Source organism: Rhizopus delemar, genomic scaffold (assembly GCF_000149305.1).
Source record: "Rhizopus delemar RA 99-880 supercont3.7 genomic scaffold, whole genome shotgun sequence".
Classification (NCBI taxonomy): Eukaryota; Fungi; Mucoromycota; class Mucoromycetes; order Mucorales; family Rhizopodaceae; genus Rhizopus; species Rhizopus delemar.
Window position 1 is genome coordinate 1,638,889 of NW_027137833.1, and position 17,842 is coordinate 1,656,730.

The window sequence follows — 17,842 nt, forward strand, 5'->3', positions numbered from 1 at the left end:
GACTTAATAACAAAGAAGTACACATTTCATTTCTCTATTTATTTAAATCGGTCATAACAAGCGTAGATTTCAAGGAACAGTAAAGCATATGCATGAAGTTGAACCTTATCCTATTGACGATTTTGGCCAATAGGAAGCCTAGATTCGACGGTGTTAGCCAATGAGAAGCTTTAAAATGATTCTCTAGTTCGACAATGGAAAAGTAACGAAAGCATCTTTGGAAAAGAAAAAAGAATACCATATAGTTATTACTAGCAAATCATATGTATATTAGCTTTCGCTTTGTATTCTTGTAACGGTTTTTTTCCCTCAGTTTTTTAAGACTTATTTCAAGACAAACAGTGCGCTAAATTTCATAGCTTGCATAGTGAAACATTTTGCATTCTTCAAATGGGGAACAAAAGGTATAAATTAGTATATTTTCATCACCATGCAAACATATTATGATACTATTAGCTTTTGGGGTGAGAGAAGAGGGAAAAGGATCGGTAACTATGAGAAATCACAAAAAAGCATTATCATTGGACATTCTAATGCATGTTTAATATGAAATACAGTACACATAAGCCTCACCCTATCTAAATCGCCTTCTTATTTTAATCCTTTATACCTCCTGTTGGCTTTGACGCACATGTTTCTTTTCGTTCAAGAGCTTTTTAGATAAGCATTAGATTCGCGTCCCGAATATATTTTATTTTTCGTATATACAACACAGTAAGAACCACAATAACATGCCTAAACGACTTGTTTAAATCTTGAAGAAATAAGCATGATTTTTTTTAAAAAAAAACTAGCAATAATAGCATAAAATACATAGAATAAACCGTGATACTTCATTTTATTACATGAGCCAAATGGACAATTACAAAAATACTTAAAAGTAGCATATGTACACGTAAAACGAGTTGGATATTATAGTTTGATTTTTGCTATGGATGAGAGTAGAAAACGATGCTATTATTTAAAAGTATGTAAGATAAGTATTATACAAAAAAGTGAAAGTTTAAAACACAAGTCCTTGATGAGTAGCCCATGCCTCTTCAGCTTTTTTTAATGACTCAGCAATATCATCTGGAATATCACAAATCAAAATATTTGGGATGGGTTGCTTAGAAGGCGTCGGGTTATCTGGCAGTGAGTAAGGATTATCATGTTCCATTGTGTATTGCTCATACAATAAGGTAAGATGAGGAACAGTGGTAACTTGAGTAGCCAGGGGTTTGAAGACCACTGCGATGTCGGGTGCAAACGGAAATAGACCAGCAAGTGGTACATGAGGTTCGACAATTGGTCGGTCCAAAGCGTTGAAGAGAACAAAAGTCAGGAGCCACGTGGATAACCTGCCACGAACAATAAGGTCATGTCTGTCATTGTATGGGCTTGTATATCGAACACCGAATGTGTAACTGTAAGGAACAAATGTTTCATGTGAAGAATGATGAGTTTGGTGAAGATTGTTAAAATAAAAGCTGCCAGTCAATGCCTCTAATGCAACAGGTTTTAATATAAATCTCAGTAACAAATAGTGAAATAATAATAATATTAATAAATACCATTTAAATGAAATGTAGACTGAGAAGCAACATTATCTACACATAGCAAGTCTATGGATGCTTGTGCATTCCATACTTCATGAGCAAATACACCCTTTGAAAAACGCATGATAGATAATTGAGAAAGATCCAATTTTTTGTGAAAAATCATTCTCATAAGTAATTGTTCAGATCGTTGCTGTCGATACATGAGTAAATCAGAGCCCTTATAGGGATTGACATGATATATATAATCCCTTAATTGTTTTTCCTTCTTTTTTGATAATGATTCTCCTATTAAAAGACTCTCTACGGATGGATAACTAGTACCAGTCGTATTGAACATATGTCGATGAATTTGATGGATCAATTTACTTTTTTTGAGTTTTTCGTTATCCCAACTAGAAAATATTGGACTTGTATCTTGAATAATATGTCCATAGCGTCCTTGTTCTGGCTGCATTGTATTAATTTTATTGTTAAAAATTTGTTCTAAAGAGCTTGTCATCAATATATAAAAAAAAATTGTAATTTATGACACGGAAGTCAGGGCCGTGGCTCTCCGTGCAATCTTATGAAATTTAAAATAAATGTTATTAAAATGAAGGCTTCAACGCAACCTGACTACAGTTTCTTTCCTTCATTTTAATTAAACATAGTGTACCCTTTCTATTTAAATAAAATATATCTTTAAAAACCTATTCTTTTCTTTTTATTACTTGAATATTATCAAAATGCTCGGGTAAATCCGTACAATATTGATTCATAATTTGTACAGATCCGGAATAAAATAAACGGATAAAAAAGATAATCCGAAATGAGGCATATTGTTTACAAACGTTTGGAATCCAAAGAGCGAAACGACTGTATTCTTTCTCTTTAAAAGTTTTAATGTGTGGATTCTTTTCTTTTTTTTTTTTTTTTCAAGCTTAAAGTTTTTCCTGCCCAACCAGAACGGTTTCAGAACATTTTTTGAACATTTTAATGGATAATGAAGGCGTTGCACTATTGATTTGATAAATAAGGTTACAATCTATTTCAGCCTAATCTATTGCTATACATCCTCTTCTAGTCCCTTTTTTTCATTAGTGGATCATTTAAACTCTGTTGTTTCATTTTTTCAAATTTTAAATTTGTACAATGACATCAAATTAAGAAATAAATATGAAGTTGATAAGACTGGATGCTTTTGTTTGTATAAAAACTCTTCGATCGACATACGATCGACTTGACTTCAAACCGTACAGAGCAGCTGACAAGCCTAGATTGACTGAAAGACACTGCAAAAGTAGGCTTCGCTGGATGAAGGAACACCTCAATTGGACCGAAGACCAATGGAGAAACGTTGTTTGGTCTGATAAACCGCGCGTTTGTATGAAAGACAGTAAACGCTGTAAAAGAGTACTCAGGAAGGAAGGAGAGCGTTATGATGAAAGAAATATAATATCCACAGTCAAGTGGGGTGGAGGTGGTGCTATGGTTTGGGGATGTTTTTAGGGGAGGAGGTTTCGGACTTTTAGAAATGATTGATACCAGTTCCGTAGACCAAGAAACATATATCAGCATTTTGGCCAATAGGTTCCATCACTGGTTTATAAATATCACGGCACATCAGGAGAGGAGTTTTATCTTCCGAGAGGATGATGCTTCCTGTCATACAGGTGATTATGCTCGATGGTAGAAGGAGACTCACCAAATTGGTGGTATTGAGTACTGGCCTGCTCAAAGCCCTGATTTGAATCCCATTGAGTATGTACGTAATGCTCTTGAAAGGCAAATTGAGAGAAAAAGATTGTCCGTCAAAAACTTGGAGCAATTGAAGGTGGCTCTACAAGAAGAGTGGGAAAGACTGCATGAGTTTGCCGATCGATTGGTTCGAAACATGAAGAGGCAACAGAACATTAAAAATTATTTTATGAATATAATTTTAAAATAAGCATCTGAACCTTTCTTTTCTCAAAACTTGAAATCACAAACTTAACTTTACACGTATGAGTTGGTCTTGAACTTACATGCCATTTTTTTTAAAAATTTTGCTTCAATATTTTGTTTCGAAAACTTATTTGGTGTTATTATATATATGAAAATAAAAATAAAAAATCACTGTAAATCGTTCAACTTGAGGTGCTGCATTTTTGCTAGATTCTTCTAACTGATTGAAATATGATTACTCCAAAAAAAGTTTTAAAATGAACCTTTATTAGGTTTAAAAATGTGCATTTTGTATTTAAAAAAAGAAAGCATAAAATATTGTTGAGCCGATAACACTCTCATAAAATACAAAAAGTATAAAGTGCATATGTGTTTCTATTAAGTAAAATGGTTAATCTTTTCCAACTTTTTCATTTGATTTTAATTGAATATAAAAAAAATAACAGCAAATTCCGAAGAACTACTGAGCTTTTATGAGTTAAACATTCTCATAAAAACAATGGAAATCACCAGCGGAAAGGGTAGACTAGAATATGACTCCCTGTCTACCACAAACCTTGTTTAGACAATGGGAAATAAGTTAACCAGTGGCAGAGTAGTCTAGAATTTTACTTCCATCTACAATAGGCCGTACATCAGATACATGATCTTGAAAAGAAAAGGGTATGCTTCGATTGACCCTCTTTTTATATTTTATTTAGTTGGAATGTTAGACGTACAGCAACCAATCATACTATTGCACAACTAGAGGGAATTAGTACCTCATTCTTGATTTTCCAAGAATTCAAAAAACTTGTTTATCCACTTTGAAACGGTAAATAAATGAAAAAAGCCTCACTAAGCTGACGAGTAAATAAATATAACGACATATTTTGTTTTTATAATTTTTTTATAGCTAATAGCATGAAAATTACATTATAGTAGAGAAGACAATGTTATTGTTTGTACAGCTATTTTCTGCATAAATTTTACTTGTGATTTAAAGACCTCTCATTTCCTATCGTTTTTATTATTAAAGTGTAATGACATACGAATAAATCGTTCATTTTTGTATCAAGCCTACTTTTAATATAGAAATCTTTCTTTTAATTTATAGAATAAGGTGTAGTTTGTGTTCAATAGGCCCTCTCCTCTGTTTTTATCCAATAAAGAGGCTAAAGAGACTCATCAATTATTAAGTTTCCTTTTTTATCTATTTATTGTTTTTCCTAGCTTAATTAACGATGTATATTTGACTAAATTTAATCTATTTTGAGTTACGTTCATGTAAAAGCCAATAAAAGCCTACAGAAGGATTTGATAATGTTAATAAGCTAGTTACCAATATCTATGAACATTTTTTATTTCAATATATTAAAAATTAAACCCTAATAGCTTTGACAACCAGTATCCGTGATGCATAGAAAATATTTTGTGAATTCTGTTTACTCTGGCTTCTTTGTTATGTACAAGACATTTTAGACCAACTTGAACATTTTATGATAGATAATGTGTTGGCTCTAATTGCTTGGATATTTGTTTAGTTCACTAGCATTTAATTTTTTATTCTATTTATGCTTTCATTGGAATATTCTCGATTATTCCAATTAGCTTATTTATGTAAAAATCCCTTTCATATTTGATTGGGCATCATCTTTTTAGTTTCTTACAGTACTTCTGAACTTCGATACTACAATTTTTAATATATCGCCTTGTTGTCTTTTTATGGCAACTATAAGCAAAGATACTTGAAACAATTCATATAATACCACAATAACTTAAAGGGTCCAATTTTGGTTAGTGATCGAGCTATTTGGCAGAGAAACTATAGGTCTAGAACGTGTTCCTAGTATGTTTTATGTGTACTTTTTATACAACATGAATACTATTATTCAATAAAAAGCATACATTCTTGGTATAAATATGAAATTAATTATATAGGCATTTGCTCAAATAATAATTATTGCGCACAACCACAATGAGATTTAACAGGAAAAGAAGTAAAGCAACAAATTATGTCTTGAAAGAGAATAAAACAACAGAAAAATAAAAATCCTGCTTTATATGAGATTTTTGCTATTTTCTCAACCGTCAAGTTCAAGCTCAATCATCCTCATCTTGAGCTCTAGCTTTTTATTTTTTTGAGCTCGGTTTCCATTACTATGGGCTCATGCTTCTTGGCTTGAGTTCTTCATCTATTTTAAGTTGATTCTAGTTTGCTTTTTGGCTTTCATTAATCAACAACTTAGTGACACCCATTCTACTTGCAAAACTAGAAGCAAGTGTTTCTTGTGTCTGCTGTAGTAGCTCATTTGTTTTCAAGTATTATAATTATCATATTATGCTACCAATCCAAGAAATCGTCAGTGAGCTTGCTATACAAACTCTTTCACTTTTCTTTGGATGTCTTTCCCTCTTTCCCTTTTTTCTTCTTCTTTTTTTCCATCTCTCTATTCTTAAACCGCCATCTCCCCTTCTCTCTAATTATCTAAATAAGTTTTATCCGTCTTCTCACTTTGTAGGGCCCACCTATGTTTTTAATTCATATATTGCTACTTTTACATTTATCAAGTATGAATTATATATGAAAAGCCAGTTGTCATCATTTAAAGAAAGATAAACTCGAACTGTATCATCATTCAAAGTTACAATATCAGACAATAGGGTGGTAGGAAGTACCAAGAACCTCTAAGTCTTGATTTCAATGTGATGCACTCACAGCCTTTACTGTTTTTTGTATCAAAGCAATACATGATACAATCTTCAAATACAGAGTATATAATAGAATCTCTTATGAAAGACTGCTCCAACAATAAATTCGTTTGTGCTGATACTGTGTTGATGACCTGATAGTTCATTGAGTGTAGTCGATTACTCCTGTTAACAAAAACTACATGGTTGGAGATAATCCAGTGTGCCCATTAATGCATGAATAGTGAAATTACTTCTAGGATTACAAGAGATGCAATCACCACTAGTAATATTTCAAATCTATCACTAATTGCATTACTTTATCGATACTTGATTTACAGATGCTTTATTCAATGATAACTTCTCTTTATAAAGAAGTTGTATTTTAATTTTATTATGGAGTGCATTATCCATCTACAAATCAGTACGAAGGTAGTTGAGAGTCTAGTTTATAATGTAGGATAATAAGGACAATACCTGTTCTTATTTGCTTCCGTACTAGGTATTTTTGGTTGAATCGTAAGCCTAGTAGCAATATATTAAAACTTCCTCAATTCTTTCAATTTGTGGATTCTATAAATTCTTCAAGTTGTCCCTTTCAAGCCGTCCGTTCAGTTTGCAACTTTCTGTTCTTTTGATATTGGAATTGACTTTATTATATTTTAATATTGTTCAATGTCATGTACAAATTCCAATAAACATTCGCTTCCTTTTTCTTGGTACATTAAAAAGTTGCCATCAAAAAATAAAGTTTATAAAAAAGATATTCAACTGTCATTAACTGCCTTTGTCATATTTCTTACTTGTTTTCGAAAAATAATTAGAAATAATTTTCGAGTTGAATGAGACGAAAAGAAATCAAAGCAAAAGCCAACATGTGTGCAAGTGAAATATATCAATATAAATGATGTCACGTTCTCTCTACAGGTGATAAAAGTATTTTTATTTTTATTTTTTAATTTTTTTTTTTCTTCTTTAATAAAACAATGGGAGTATCTTTACTGACTTATGTTATCACTTTTTTTATTTTTATTTGTAATTATGCTTTGACTTTGTGTGCGCTGATATTCCCAAAATGGTTCAATAAAAACAATATTAAATCATAAAAAAATTTATTGTTCTATTATATAGGCTTACATTTGCTACACCTATACCGTTTTATATGGAAACAAACTATGGATTATTCAAGCTATGTAGAAGGTTTGCATTCTTTTTATCAACCAATCGATTGATATTAATTTTTATATAAAAAAGTGTGCTAAGAGAGTGTCGGCCTTTTCCTTCTTATGATTACGGTGATTGCCAAGAAGGTAATACAATATCAACCAACTTATGACTGCATATTAAATACGATCATTACAGATGGATTTTGTGAATTGTGGTAGATAAAATCATATAAATTTTTTTTTTTTAAAAAAAACATTACTTATATGAAAAAGGAGAGCTGCTGCTGCAGGCATGATAGTTGCTGCCATTGTAGGTGGATTAACTATCTTTGCCTTATTAGCTACAATGTGTAGTCAAAGACGTAAAAGATCCAAAGCATGGGCACCTGTTTCATTGTAAATTCATACATAATTTCTTTAAATTTTACTCACTGACTCATATAAAATAGCATGCTCATCCTCTATGGTTAGTGCCTCTATCATCACAATATCTATACTCAACTTTTAAATAGCACTTCCACAAGCATTTTCAATGGCGGCCATTGCTTATTTGTTCAACACGAGTGCGACATTTTATATAGGAACAAGATACAACTATTCATTTATCTTGTGTATTATCAGTTGGATATTAAGCATCATTCTTTCCATCGTTCTTTGTTTAATCGCCTCTTTATCACCGCCTGATTATTCTTACCAACCACTTTTATAATTAAACTTAACTTTTTTTTTTCCACTCTCCTTTTTTATATTCCACTTCCGCTATTTTTTCTTTCTATTTCTCTCTCTCTTTTTTAATGACAAAAAGAAAAAGCTCATTGTTAAATCAAGGACTCATCGGGTTTTCTTGGTTACTTTTGTTCTTCTTTTTAGGCTCTTATCTGATCACTGAGACTTGGACTTGGGGTTATCGTGGAAAATGGACAAATATAAACACTTATATGCCAGTAAATAAGAATATATGTAAATATATATATTTCTATTTCATAACAGTAAAATAGCGCAAGGAGAGGATATTTACAGAAAAAGAATTATTAAAGTATGATGGAACGGATCCTTCTTTACCTATTTACTTGGCTATAGAGTAAGCACTCAATTCTAAATCACCTCTTTTTTAATAACTTTAATTTTAGTGGCGAGGTATTTGATGTCACGAAAGGGAGAGGATGGTACGGAAAAGGAGGTAGCTATCATCATTTCTCGGGTAAAGATGCAGCAAGAGCCTATGTGACAGGTTGCTTTCAAGACCACTTGACGCATGACTTGAGAGGATTAAACGAAAATGAATTGAAGGGTGTAGCCCACTGGAAAAAGTTTTATGAAAATCATCACACTTATCATAAAATTGGACGTGTCATTCATGACCCTATACCTCAAGATGCTCCCTTACCAAAACCATGTAAATCTGCCATGAAGCAAAAGCCTTAGAGGATATGTGTCTTTCTTTTTTTTTTAAAAAAAAACAATAATAATGCATTTATAAAAGACTCTCTTTTTCATTCTCTCTCTTTCTTTCTTTTTTCTTTTCTTTCTTTTAAATATGATCCATTCTAATGATACAATAAAAAGTGTATCAGAACTGACATTTGTTAATGATAATAGTGATGAAATAATCTCTCAATTACTAAGAAAACTTGATAAAGTAATTAGGCAGAGTCATATCATAAACATGAAAAGACTAAGATTGAGTAGGGAACAGAAACTGTAATAAACTTGAGAACGCTACTTGCACAAAAGACAGCCGAACTAAATGGATTGATTCAGCAATTGGATCTAATCAACCAAGTACTGATGGACATGGAATATGGAACAGGACAAATTGAGAGTGTACTAAAAGATTTAAGACTGGATAAAGCAGTTTATGCAGAAGCTACGTTGGAATCCGCTATTCAGTCTGCATCGGGTCTTTGTGTTGAAAATAATCCAAAAATAGCATGGATGAATAAATTGAATACTAAATTAAAACAATTAGGCATTGATCCATCTTACTATTTTCGTACTTTGGGTAAATAAAGACTGCAATTTATTCTTTTATTCATTCTTTTCTATAGATGACGCAGCTACATTACAGAAAGCAACTGTAGAACTTGAAATAGCAAAAACCATTTCCTTATGTATAAAAGCAGATTATAAGCGCAGAAATGTGCTTTTGAAAAATAAAAATGCACAAGAGCAAACAAAGCAGGTAAACATGTACAGGATGATATATACTCTAGTGTGCTCACATTTTAAAGTTGGGCGATAAAATAAGAGAAGAATTGAACCTGTGGAAGATGTATACGCGTGATGCACCTTTTTTTATACAACACAAACCACTCAATGATTTATTAGAGGCTCAAGATCAACAACTTGTGAATATGAAATCAAATAGTCAAGTGTTATATACCAAGCATACTTCTTCTTCTATGGCTAAAATAAGGCCTGGTTCTGTTTTAAAATTACGTAAATTATTAACAGTAAACCAAAGTAATCAATCTTGGTTTACAAAACTAATGTAGTTGAATAAATTCATTATTATCCATTCTAGCTAGTTCCATTTTAAATCAATGTCAGTTCCCCTACAAAAAAAAGGGTACTTAATTTCAGAGAAGAGTACAATGAATTTTTTTTTTGTACAAGTACATGATCATGCCGAATGAGGAGACATTTTAATACGTACATAAAGAATTACTTTTGAATTCAACTTTGCATCTGAAGTCATACAGACAGCCACCGGCAAGACATGCATGAATGAATCCTAAAAGAATAAGGTTTGCATCTCCCCAACTAAATTGGTCTTTATGTCTTACTAAAAGAAGTATATCTTCTTACAATAATTGAACAAGATTAGGATTTCTTATAAAACACACAGGAAAAGTACCATTGATTTTTTATTTTATTCTCAAAGCACTTAAGGTTATCTTTGAGGGTCGCTTTGTGCTTGAATTTCAAACTCTCTTGTCGCTTTCTTTTGTTGATTCTTTGTATTCATTGAATGTCACTGGCTGATTTGACATACAAATGCTGTGATCTGTATGAATTCAAACATTACTTAATATAATACCATGACCCCCTCTTTCTCTTTGGAATTAAAATATTATGTTGATCTTTTCTATTTGTTATTCTCTCTCTTTTTTAATCTTTATTATTAAAAAATGAAATGGTTTACATACATACTTGTGTTAATCACTTTTTCAATTATTATTATTAGTGGACAAGATTGTAAGTAACAATTTATCCTTATTTTCTTGTTTAAAAAAAAAAGAAGGCTATTAAAATAGAAAGCATTCTTACGTCCCTGAAAAATAAAAAGCATTCTGTCCTAATTATCAATTGAAATGTCCAATATGTCCAAAAGGACATGAATGTGTCTATCCAAACAGTGGAGGTTGTTATGGTGCGGGTATTCCAGTCTGCAAACCTATAAGATGTTTTGGTATACGATGTCTTGTAAAGACGTCTTTATGGTAAAATAAATAAAAACAAATAAACGAATTAAAAAAAAGGTTCTAGTCCAGTAGAGTGTCCGTTCAGCTGTCGATATACAGGCCCTCCTTGCTGTCCTTTTATAGGCGTTCCAGTATGTGAAGCTACATGTAATACAAGGTGTAAAATGACAGACTGTCCTGATGAATGCCCTGATGATTGCTTTTATCCTGAAGCTGATTACTGCTGTCCAAGGAGTGGAGAAGCTCAGTGTAAATCATGAATATAATAGAACTATATTTCGTCAACAACACACAATGATCAAAACACAAAGAATAAAGCAATAAAATGACTCTATAGTCTTATGTGTCATAAATAAACATAAAAATTTCTTTAATAACATAAAAATAGAGACATCAGCATCGACATACATCATTCGATCAACAAGTTACAAAAGAATTTAATAATGTATCATTTTTAGTTAATCAATAGAATAACACTTTAATATAAGAATATAGTAAAGGAAATAAGGAGAATACATGAAATCTTATCCCCATTTCAATGGGAAAAAAAAAGGGGATCGTCTTGGATCATGTTTCCTAGTGTTTATAAACAGTGAATATACAATAATCAATGTCAATCTAATTCCATTTAAACACTGCACTTTTTTTAAGGAAATTTAAGACCACTCCCTTACTAGAATAGGATATTCTTCATTTCTACAAAATACATTTTTAACGCTTTATCCTCCCAATTAGCCTCAAACAGTGAAGTGGATCAATCATCATCCTATAGAATGACTAACTAAATCCTAGCAACCAGGCGAGTGAAATAAATATCAATGTTGTCATGCTTACTTTTAATAAAAATGAAAGCAAAATTGTTACACGAACATATGAATAATTGTCCACAATGAACACTACAAACTGGTCTTTCCATTATCTGAAGGGGAAAGGAATTTTTCTTTTTTGGTTAAAAAAAAAAAAAAAAAAAATAGCTAAATAAAGGAGTCATCATTTTATTTCTCTTTTTCTTCCTTACAATCACAGACTATGAAAACTTTCATACTCCTTTCTTTATTTTTACTTGTCCAGCAATCTGTTCAAGAAGATCCTGCCCCAGCTTGTCATGGCTTGTTTGAAGCCAATCGTTCGATCTGCTCAAAGTTTGATTTTATTGTAGATCCTCAGGTTGTCTATTGATTCTTTACTATTGAATCCAAGCTAAATGATGTGCATAGGCTGTGAAAGGTGGTTGTATTAATCCAATGAATGGCACCACATTTTATGATCTAAGCGCCTATCCTCAAGTCACTCAAATTGATCCTCATACAGTTCAAATGGCTAGTTTGATTACCAACGTATTTGAAGAAGGAGACACTTCGTTTGCATATGCGTAAGCCCCTCCTTTATGTTGTCGATTCTGCTTCAATAATACCCACTCCTTTTTAGACAGAGTTCTGATATCGGTGACAGTCGAGGATATACATCTGGTTATGTAGGATTTACTGTAAGTTTTTTTCTATAAAAAAAAAAAGAGAGGAAGGACATTCTTGTTGAACAAACCTACTAGACGGGAACTGGTGATGCAGAGATATTGATCGATAGCTACGAAAAAGCCAAGCCAGGAAATGCTCTATCCAAGTACCTTGGTCGTCTACATGAGATCAGTCAACTGCCCAACTGTGATCGACCGGCGAGAGGAAAGACGGATGGATTAGAAGGTTATGCGGATGCTTGGAAACAAGAGTCATGTAGTCAAGACCAAACGTTTGCTAAACTTCAACGTGAATGGGTTTATGAGAACTACATGCTTCCTAGCGCTCGTTATGCATCTCAATATAGAATTGAATCCGCTCTTGGAAAGGCTATATTTTATGGTATGTTCTATATGTGACTAAGTTTATGAATCTAACTAGGTTGGATTAGATACTATTATTCAGCATGGGTATCAATATGTTGAACCTGATATTAACATTGTTCGTATATTGACTCTAGTAGGAGATAGAGATGAAAGGGAAACAGAACAAAGCTTTTTAACAAGATTTTTGACTATTCGTCGTCAATTACAATGCTGTTATCCGTAACAAGAGATATATTGTCCTTGATGCTTGTAATAATCTGTTTGTTGTATAGTGATAATGTGTGGCGTGCAAGTGCAACCCGTTCTGAAGATCTGCAAAGCTTGGTCAATAAATTTAGCCGAAACAAGGATTTGAAGCGATCCTTCAGACTAAAGAACTTTGGAGTTAAAATTAATGGAAAAGAAAAACTTGATGCGGTCGACAAACGCTGTCAGGATATATAGAGGGTTCTGGTCAATGCCACTCATTACATATAACACAATTTTTATTTTTTAATATTAAATGATTCTTTTTATATCTCTCATTCGTATTTTATGCAAGTCATACGTATATTGCTCAACTAACTTAATCTATACAAAATCATACAACTTTCATTTTATATTACCATCCATTAAGTTCATAAAGGCCATTCCTGGGCTGACTTTTCGATAAATAAAGTGTGAGGTTCTCTGTTAATCACAAGTGTTCATTGTAAAATTTGCATTATCTGCTTTCTTGAACCTTTTGATTTACTACAACCTCGTCTCGCTTTAATTGATAAATAAGAAAATAAATTAGTAAAACACAGTGTGACCAATGAGCTATTTCTTGCTCAAACTCAACTTTAATCTATTGTTACCACTGCTGCTTTCAATTTCATTCTACATAATAATTCAATAAAAATAAAGCATCTTTCTTTTCCTCTTAGTATTCTCTGCGATCTCTTGTATTTCTCGAGATGATTTACGAACCGAGAGAGAAAGAGATGTACGCTATTATGAAGTGAGGACTATGTATGTAATCTTTGTGTCATATGCCAAATAAAAGACGGTGTTTTAAAAATGTATCCACCAAAAAAAAAGTCAAAAGGATCTGCCTCACTACTCTTTTCTTTATACTTATCATTTCTTATGAACTTTATAAAGAGACATTTAAAACCTCATCAGCAAGTAGCATCGTCATTATATCCAACTACAGTACTTGTTGCATTTCTATATTCAACACTCGGCAACCCACCCAATACTTATTATGCTCATAAACGCAACGTTCTCAATCTCTACTTTGTAAAACTCGGTTGGATGTGGGTGACACTTGTGTATTTCAGCTACCTTTACTTTGTTCGTTCGAGATATTTACAAGATACCCAGCGATTTATAAAGGGAGCCCTACGGTATCTCCTTGTCACTCTGTATTGGTACATCATGACCCAGTGGTTACTGGGACCAAGCATGATTGACCGAATCTACGTGTTGACTGGTGGCCAATGCAGATCGTTAGCGGAGCAGGCAGATGACTCAGACAAGTTGACAAATGTAGTATCGCAACAGGTCTGTCGACACTTGGGAGGTCATTGGGCTGGTGGTCATGATGTCTCTGGCCACTGTGTACTTCTGATACATGCCAGCCTTTTTCTTTGGGAAGAGCTTTGCTGGATGCTTTATTCCTTTGATTCTTTATCTCTACTCAAAAAACAGGACAAAACTCAATATCAATCCGTGATGGCTGTCTTGACGATTGCTGTCATTTGGTGGTTTATGCTCTTCCAGACAGGTATTTATTTTCATGGACATTATGAACTCTTGTCCGGCACATTTTTTGGTACTTTAGGTTGGGCCATTCTGGTAAGATTGCTTTTGTTATTGTGTTATATATAAACTAAATCAGTGTACATATAGTACCTTGGAATATTTCCTAGAATCCCTGAAATAGGTGTTCCTTCTCCTTCACTCGTCAATCATTTATAAGCTGTGTTTCATACTTTATAAGGTACAAATACCCAGCAGGATAAAGCTGGGTATTATACCAACTTTTGTCAATAAATGAAATACACTCTCTTTATAACTGACCGCACAATGGTTTTAAATTAGGCTATTCTATTGATACCTTTTATTGATCAATAAATCCTTGTTGACTATATACGTAATTTTCTAAATGAAGGTTAATGTACTCTAAATTCCATGAAGTAATGCTTCTAGTCTAAATTACACATCATCCGAGATTGGTAAAAGTAGCCCATGTACACTCTGTGTAACATGTCCCTTTTAAATAGTCGCTGGATGAAATTTTTCTAGCTCTTTTTCCTCCCCTTTTTTTTTAAAAAAAAATGTCTGTTTATAATCATCGACCTATGGGTCCACCTACACCCAGTCGTTTAATGGAATTACTAGATGCTGTTAAAAATGAATACGATCAACTCGCTCAAGAAGTCATGGTCTGCAAAAGCCAAAGAGATGAATATGAACATAAAAGTAAGAACATAACACAAGCTGAGCTTCGTGTATTAATGTGTAAAATGCTAGTGAACAGTCAAATTCAAGAAATGAACGCATTTCAACAAAATTTGATGGACCTTGAAAGAGCACAACAGTTAATCAAGAAACAGTAAGCTACCTCTTCTTTGAATGAAAATCTTTTATAGTTAAGCATACTCTAGGTATGAAGAAGAAATTGCTCGTCTTCGTCAACAGCTTGAACAACAGGTAAAAAAAAAAAAAAAAAAAAAAAAAAAAAAAATAGAAAGAAAGGGCTTATCGAAAAAAGGCTCAACACCCTCAACATGGTGGAGCACCACCACCACCTGCAGCCTATGGAGGTAAGGATCACAATAGATGATGGAAATTGTATTCATTTTGAGGAATAGGACCAAGTGGATACCAGCAACAACCACCTCCACCACTGATGGATACAAAAGCCCATGTTCACCATTCTGGATATCCAGTGCCCAATGCTTCTTCGGCACCACCACCACCTCATGCTGGAACACCTTATATGAATGGTGGATCACCTCTGCCTTCCAACGCTCCACCTCCACCTTCACAACGTAAGTCTATAAAAAGAGCCTTTTCTGTTGTTCTGAAGAATATCATATAGTAGCCAGGGGAAGCAATGTTCTTGGTAAAAGTGGATCTCAGACACCGAATGAACCATTAAGTGATATCAATCCAGAAAACGTACCTGCAAATATGAAAGTAGAAGGCCAAGATTGGTTTGCGTTGTAATGTCCACTGTCATCGTATTTTGCATCATAGTAACCTGTCTAATAGATTTAATCCCAAGGCGACTCGTTATCTCAAGGTGGATCTTTTACATACGTTTGATCACGGTAGCGTCGTTTGCTGTGTTAAATTCAGTGCTGATGGTCGTTTTCTTGCTGCTGGTTGTAACCAAGCAACCTATATCTATGATACACTTAGTTCTACTCGCGTTGCGTAAGTTTAATGATCATGACATGCACAGATTCATTAAACCATGAATTGTAGTGTTCTTCAAGATGAAAATTCTGGACGTGAAGGCGATCTATACATTCGTTCAGTCAGTTTTAGTCCTGATGGAAAGTACTTGGCGACAGGCGCAGAAGATAAACAAATCAGAGTATGTCATCACACATAATGATGCATAAAGGAAACTCACTTTCTTCTTAGATTTGGGACATTGCAAAGAAGCGTATTCGTGGTGTATTAACAGGGCATGAGCAAGACATTTACTCGTTAGAATTCAGTCGTGATGGACGCATCCTTGTCTCTGGATCAGGCGATCGTACAGCTCGTATTTGGGATTGGCAATCACTACGCTGCTTACATGAGCTTCGTATCAATGATGCCGATCAGCAAGATTTGGGTGTGACCAGTGTGGCGACTTCGCCAGACAGTCGTCTGGTGGCCGCTGGCAGTTTGGATAAAGTCGTTCGTGTCTGGGACGCGCATACAGGTCAATTGTTGGAGCGATTAGAAGGACATAAAGACAGTGTTTATTCTGTTGCATTTATGCCTGATGGAAAGACATTGGTGAGTGGAAGTTTAGATAAAACGTTGCGTATGTGGCAATTGGGTGCAGGTGAAAGAGGTTATGAACGTAACAAGAATGCTTGTATCCAAGTATTCTCTGGTCATAAAGTAAGTAAAAAAAAAAATAATAATAACGGATGATTATTCACTGGTTTATAGGATTTTGTATTATCAGTAGCAACGACTCCTGATGGTAATTGGATCGTGTCAGGTTCAAAAGATCGTGGTGTACAGTTTTGGGATCCACGCACAGGTCAAACACAGTTCATGCTTCAAGGTCACAAGAATTCTGGTAAGAAAAGCTGAATGGGAAAAAAAAATTGAAGGTAGTCATCTCTTTTTTTGGTAGTCATTTCTGTTGCAACAAGTCCTGGTCATAAACCAATGTTTGCCACTGGTTCTGGTGATAATCGTGCACGTATTTGGAGTTATGAGCCTTTAGGTCCATAATTTTTTTTTTGTTTATAATAATTTAGAAGAGGTTTTTTTTATTATTATTAAAAGAATTGTAATATTTCAACTCTATATTTTTTTTTCCACGGGGAATTTCGTGTGAAAGAGAGAGATTCCAGAAATGCTTTATACTCACTATTTTATTTTGTTGGACTCAGGATGATGCAAGTCCGCTAGGATTACGCTAGTCAAAAAGAACTTGTACTTGGTTCAATTCAAGAACAAACTAAAATAAAGAATAAAATTAGTAATTGTTTTATTAAATCAATATAAGCCCAAATGATTCTAGAAGATGTGATTAGCAGAGTATTATTTCTTTGTAAACAGCTGGTTCCTCATTTTGTAAATTTTAATTATAGAATGCATTCTTTACTCAATGATCTACAGACTTTTATCCAATCTGTTTATCAATTTATTTGATGAAACAAGAGGAAAACATTAAGAAACGTAAACTTTTCTGCGCATCAAGACAATCAATGTAAGCGACTGCTTTATTTTGCTGTATACCAAATAAATCTAACAAAATAAAGTGTGAGAAAAAAAAAAGAAGAGGTTTTGAGATAACATATTTTGGACTTTATTTGATAACTTGTATTTACAAGGTACACTTTTAAGCATAATAGAATAACATATGGTTACATTAGGCTTTATATGTAAACTTTATTTGGTAAAACCCTGTGTACACAAATGGAAAAAAAAAGCATCTCTTTTTTACTCTATTTTTTTCTCATTGGCTTACATAACCTTTTGTGTATGACCTTCTTTTTTTTTTTGTGGGGAAAAAAAGGTTTATTATTCTGTAGGACTAGTGTATGACAAGAAGAGGTTGAAAGTGATGTT

General features: G+C 33.3%; 8 protein-coding genes across 8 annotated transcripts; 7 read left to right on the forward strand and 1 right to left on the reverse strand.

Annotated features, from left to right (window-relative positions):
* Positions 1 to 1,003: 1,003 nt before the first annotated feature.
* On the reverse strand, positions 1,004 to 1,743 carry RO3G_09820 (uncharacterized protein; the record flags this gene model as incomplete). The annotated part of the gene is made up of 2 exons (XM_067664405.1): positions 1,004 to 1,485; positions 1,554 to 1,743. 2 exons carry the CDS (start codon positions 1,741 to 1,743, stop codon positions 1,004 to 1,006), a joined length of 672 nt encoding a protein of 223 aa, XP_067520506.1.
* A 953-nt stretch (positions 1,744 to 2,696) lies between these two features.
* On the forward strand, positions 2,697 to 3,029 carry RO3G_09821 (uncharacterized protein; the record flags this gene model as incomplete). Its single annotated transcript, XM_067664406.1, has 1 exon — positions 2,697 to 3,029. One exon carries the CDS (start codon positions 2,697 to 2,699, stop codon positions 3,027 to 3,029), a length of 333 nt encoding a protein of 110 aa, XP_067520507.1.
* A 5,209-nt stretch (positions 3,030 to 8,238) lies between these two features.
* Positions 8,239 to 8,725, forward strand: RO3G_09822 (uncharacterized protein; the record flags this gene model as incomplete). Its single annotated transcript, XM_067664407.1, has 3 exons — positions 8,239 to 8,244; positions 8,299 to 8,381; positions 8,431 to 8,725. The coding sequence occupies 3 exons, from the start codon at positions 8,239 to 8,241 to the stop codon at positions 8,723 to 8,725; spliced, it is 384 nt and encodes a 127-aa protein (XP_067520508.1).
* A 112-nt stretch (positions 8,726 to 8,837) lies between these two features.
* RO3G_09823 (uncharacterized protein) lies at positions 8,838 to 9,795 on the forward strand (the record flags this gene model as incomplete). The annotated part of the gene is made up of 4 exons (XM_067664408.1): positions 8,838 to 8,939; positions 9,035 to 9,302; positions 9,349 to 9,482; positions 9,532 to 9,795. 4 exons carry the CDS (start codon positions 8,838 to 8,840, stop codon positions 9,793 to 9,795), a joined length of 768 nt encoding a protein of 255 aa, XP_067520509.1.
* A 924-nt stretch (positions 9,796 to 10,719) lies between these two features.
* RO3G_09824 (uncharacterized protein) lies at positions 10,720 to 10,985 on the forward strand (the record flags this gene model as incomplete). Its single annotated transcript, XM_067664409.1, has 2 exons — positions 10,720 to 10,726; positions 10,783 to 10,985. 2 exons carry the CDS (start codon positions 10,720 to 10,722, stop codon positions 10,983 to 10,985), a joined length of 210 nt encoding a protein of 69 aa, XP_067520510.1.
* A 1,056-nt stretch (positions 10,986 to 12,041) lies between these two features.
* RO3G_09825 (uncharacterized protein) lies at positions 12,042 to 13,009 on the forward strand (the record flags this gene model as incomplete). Its single annotated transcript, XM_067664410.1, has 5 exons — positions 12,042 to 12,097; positions 12,154 to 12,211; positions 12,275 to 12,581; positions 12,631 to 12,784; positions 12,838 to 13,009. 5 exons carry the CDS (start codon positions 12,042 to 12,044, stop codon positions 13,007 to 13,009), a joined length of 747 nt encoding a protein of 248 aa, XP_067520511.1.
* Positions 13,010 to 13,966: 957 nt separating this feature from the next.
* RO3G_09826 (uncharacterized protein) lies at positions 13,967 to 14,509 on the forward strand (the record flags this gene model as incomplete). The annotated part of the gene is made up of 2 exons (XM_067664411.1): positions 13,967 to 14,386; positions 14,441 to 14,509. The coding sequence occupies 2 exons, from the start codon at positions 13,967 to 13,969 to the stop codon at positions 14,507 to 14,509; spliced, it is 489 nt and encodes a 162-aa protein (XP_067520512.1).
* A 359-nt stretch (positions 14,510 to 14,868) lies between these two features.
* Positions 14,869 to 16,999, forward strand: RO3G_09827 (uncharacterized protein; the record flags this gene model as incomplete). The annotated part of the gene is made up of 10 exons (XM_067664412.1): positions 14,869 to 15,146; positions 15,199 to 15,244; positions 15,306 to 15,357; positions 15,406 to 15,585; positions 15,636 to 15,759; positions 15,809 to 15,973; positions 16,025 to 16,136; positions 16,187 to 16,657; positions 16,709 to 16,841; positions 16,899 to 16,999. The coding sequence occupies 10 exons, from the start codon at positions 14,869 to 14,871 to the stop codon at positions 16,997 to 16,999; spliced, it is 1,662 nt and encodes a 553-aa protein (XP_067520513.1).
* Between the last annotated feature and the right edge of the window lie 843 nt (positions 17,000 to 17,842).